The following is a 3,114-nucleotide window of genomic DNA, read 5'->3' on the forward strand; positions in this document are numbered from 1 at the left end:
AAGCCGCGGCCGGGCGCCTGCCGACCCCCCTTCCTAAGGCTGCGGCGTTTCCGCGACACTCGGCCTCCGCGCCTCTCCCACCACCACGCGCCCAGGCGGAGCAAACGGGGTCTCTCTATCCCGTACCCTGAGGCCGCAGGGAGGCGGAGCATCGAGAACTACGTTTCCCAGGCGGCTGCGCGTCCCCAGACTCCACTTCCCGGCAGCGCCCGGGGCGGCCCCGGGACTGCATTTCCCAGAGTGCCGCGGGAGCGCCCGCCNCGGGAAGCTCAATCCGCTGCCGGAAGCCGCTCTTCGGGAGACGGGCAGGTGGGGCAGCGCACAGGTGAGACGCCGCGCGGCGCCGAGGATCCCGCCGGGGACCCGGCGTGGCGAGCTGCGGCCCGGGCCCTGGCTGCTTCGTGACAGCCGCGGAACCCTGAGGGGTGTGCGGACTCCGAGGGCGTGGAAGGGGACCCGTGGGCATGGAGGTGTCCCGGGGATCTGGGAGAAGATCGGGGCGTGGGAGGAGTCCCGGACGCGGGGGTGTTTCCCCACTGACCTGCTGTAGAACTGCAGGCGCGGTCGGGAGCGGCGGATGTCGCGGCACTATCCCCTCCGGTTGCTGCCGGCCATGAGGCCGTGCAGCTGGGTCAGAGCCGTCCTGTAGGGGCCCGAGCGGACTTCCAGCCCCTAGGCTAGGGTTCTCAAGGGTGCTGCCCTGAGTCTTGTCTGGTTCTGAGCCGGAAGTGCCACCTGCCTAGAAGGAACTAGGCTGGCAAAAAGGCTCCCCCGGACCAGCTGGCTGCCAGTGGGCAGTGGACTGCAAACCCTGCCCCTTCCTTGTCTATGGCATGTGAGCTCTGGCTGGGAGTAACCTTCCTGATACGGGCAGGATCCCCCAGCCGCAAGATTGTCTGCCTTCCCACTTGTCTGCCCGTGGTGTGCAGAACGCCCAGTGTTCCTTTTCTTGGTCCGGTATGGGTCTTCGGTTGGGCCTACGGGGCAGTGCCTGCGACCCAGGCTTTCTTGGCTGGGTGAGACCCCCCAAGACCTCTGTGCAGTTCTAGGCAGAAGGCTCCCTAGGGAATGGGGTGGGGAGGGGGAGGCTCAGGCCAACTGGGTCTCTCTGGTCCCCCGCAGGCTCTCTCTTCTCCCCTGGGGGTCTCATCCTGTCCCACTTGCCCCAGCAAACCCTGGTCTAGCCCTTGGACAGTTGCGTGGGGCCCAGTGCTAAGGGCAGTGACTCCACGCAGGGACATCTCCAGGGAGTGGGGTTCCATCGGCCTCCCACCATTTGCCCCCGCAGGTGCAGCCAGCATGAGTGAGCCTGGGGGGTCAGTGCGAATCCTAGTGACAGGTGGCACTGGGCTGGTGGGCAGAGCCATCCAACAGGTGGTAGCAGATGGAGCCAGGCTGCCTGGAGAGGACTGGGTGTTCGTCTCCTCCAAGGATGCTGACCTCACGTGAGTGGACCCACCCCCGGCGCACACTCACCCACACCTCTCGAGACTCAGAGCTCCAGGCAGGCTGTCCCTGAGCCTGGTAGCCTCATGTCCGGGTCCTTCCTGCCAGGTGGCTGGCCTGGCTTGGGTGTGTGCAGCTCTGTCCCTAGGCAAACATCCTCCTATCTCTTCCCGGAAGCCCACGCCTCACGCCAGCCAGCACCTGCGCTCAGCACTTTGCTCTGTGGCAGCCCTTCCTGCCGTCAGCCCTGTCCACCCCTGCCCCCAGTACCCCAGCCCCGGGTGCCAGTTCCTGCCCTGGCTCCTCCCAGGGATGCTGCGCAGACCCGAGCCCTGTTTGAGAAGGTGCAGCCCACACATGTCATCCACCTTGCTGCGATGGTGGGGGGCCTGTTCCGGAATATCAAATACAATTTGGACTTCTGGGTAAGTGACAGGGCCCCGCGGAGCACTGGGGACTTCTCGTTGGCTTCCCGTGCTCCTGTGTCGGCCCCAGGAAGTCTCTGCAGGTCAGGGCTTGGCACAGCCCGGTGGGGGCGGTCCCTGTGGGGTCTCCCGTGACCCACAATTGCTTCGTAGGCAGATGGGTGTCCAGGTGGGTGGGACACTTGGCCCCACAGGAAGAGCCATGGACTGACGGTGGGACGGAGGCACTGAGAGAAGCCAGCCTCTGCTGTTTGACTTCGATAGGGTTGGTTCCTAACCCTGAGTCCTCCAGGCCTCTAGACCCTTCTGCTCCCCAGGCTGGTCCAGCTGCACTGAGCCAGGCCCAGCATGCATCCTGGGGCGCAGAGGTGTGAGCTGGGCTCCGGGTCTGAGGCGTCCGGCCTGGGGGCTGGGACGTGGTGGAAGGGGCAGGAGGGGGCAGGGCTCTGCCTCTAGCCCTGCCCCCACCCGGCTGCGCCCCTGACGCTTGGCCCCACCATTGCTGGGCATCTGGTCGTGATGGCACAGGATGGCAGAGCCTCAGGTCAGATTCTGCCCGGGGCGCCTCACCCCAGGGCTTTCTAGTGCCAGTTGCCCTAGAGTGCCGTTGTCTCTCCATCTCCAAATGCCTGGGCCATCTCCCCGCCGGGTTTCCTTCACGGGTCTGGGGAGGGGTGGGGCTGCCCAAGGCTTCACTGCTCCTGGCTGGTATAGTTGGGTAGGCTCCTCGGGGGAGGGAGGGGAGGTGCCCCTTCTCCCCACCCTTGTCGGGGCCGCATTGGGCCTGCCCCCAGCAGCCTGTGCCGGTGAGGCCCCGCCCCGAGCTGGGGAAAGTGGTCCTCTCCTCCGGGGGCGGGTGGGGTGGGGGCAAAGGACTGCCTGCTAACAGGCCTGGAGTGGGGCATGGTTTCTGGAAGGTCTATGCTTGGAGGTTTTGCCTTGTCCCAGGGAGCAGTTAGGATAAACTGGCTCAGGTGCTGCTCTCGTGGGAGGGGCCAGGGTGTCCCCGGAGGAGGCCCTGCTTCTGTCCCTGGAGGAGCAGATAAGGGCTGGGGTCCTGTCTAAAGGGGCTTGAATCTGCCCTGCCCGCCCCCTCCCCCCCGACGCCAGAGGAAAAACGTACACATCAACGACAACGTCCTGCACTCGGCCTTCGAGGTGGGCGCGCGCAAGGTGGTCTCCTGCCTGTCTACCTGCATCTTCCCGGACAAGACCACCTACCCTATTGACGAGACTATGGTGA

General features: G+C 65.7%; 1 protein-coding gene across 1 annotated transcript in view; it reads left to right on the forward strand.

Moving 5' to 3' along the window:
- The first annotated feature begins 259 nt into the window (after window positions 1–259).
- GFUS (GDP-L-fucose synthase) overlaps window positions 260–3,114 on the forward strand; it is a 5,057-nt gene continuing 2,202 nt past the window's right edge. Inside the window, exons 1-4 of the mRNA XM_077758242.1 lie at window positions 260–325; window positions 1,289–1,445; window positions 1,757–1,871; window positions 2,982–3,110. Coding sequence (XP_077614368.1) covers window positions 1,300–1,445; window positions 1,757–1,871; window positions 2,982–3,110 — 390 coding nt within the window. The 5' untranslated portion in view covers window positions 260–325; window positions 1,289–1,299. The remainder of the gene's footprint in view (window positions 326–1,288; window positions 1,446–1,756; window positions 1,872–2,981; window positions 3,111–3,114) is intronic.

Source organism: Crocuta crocuta, unplaced genomic scaffold (genome assembly GCF_008692635.1).
Source record: "Crocuta crocuta isolate KB4526 unplaced genomic scaffold, BGI_CrCroc_1.0 scaffold327, whole genome shotgun sequence".
NCBI lineage: Eukaryota > Metazoa > Chordata > Mammalia > Carnivora > Hyaenidae > Crocuta > Crocuta crocuta.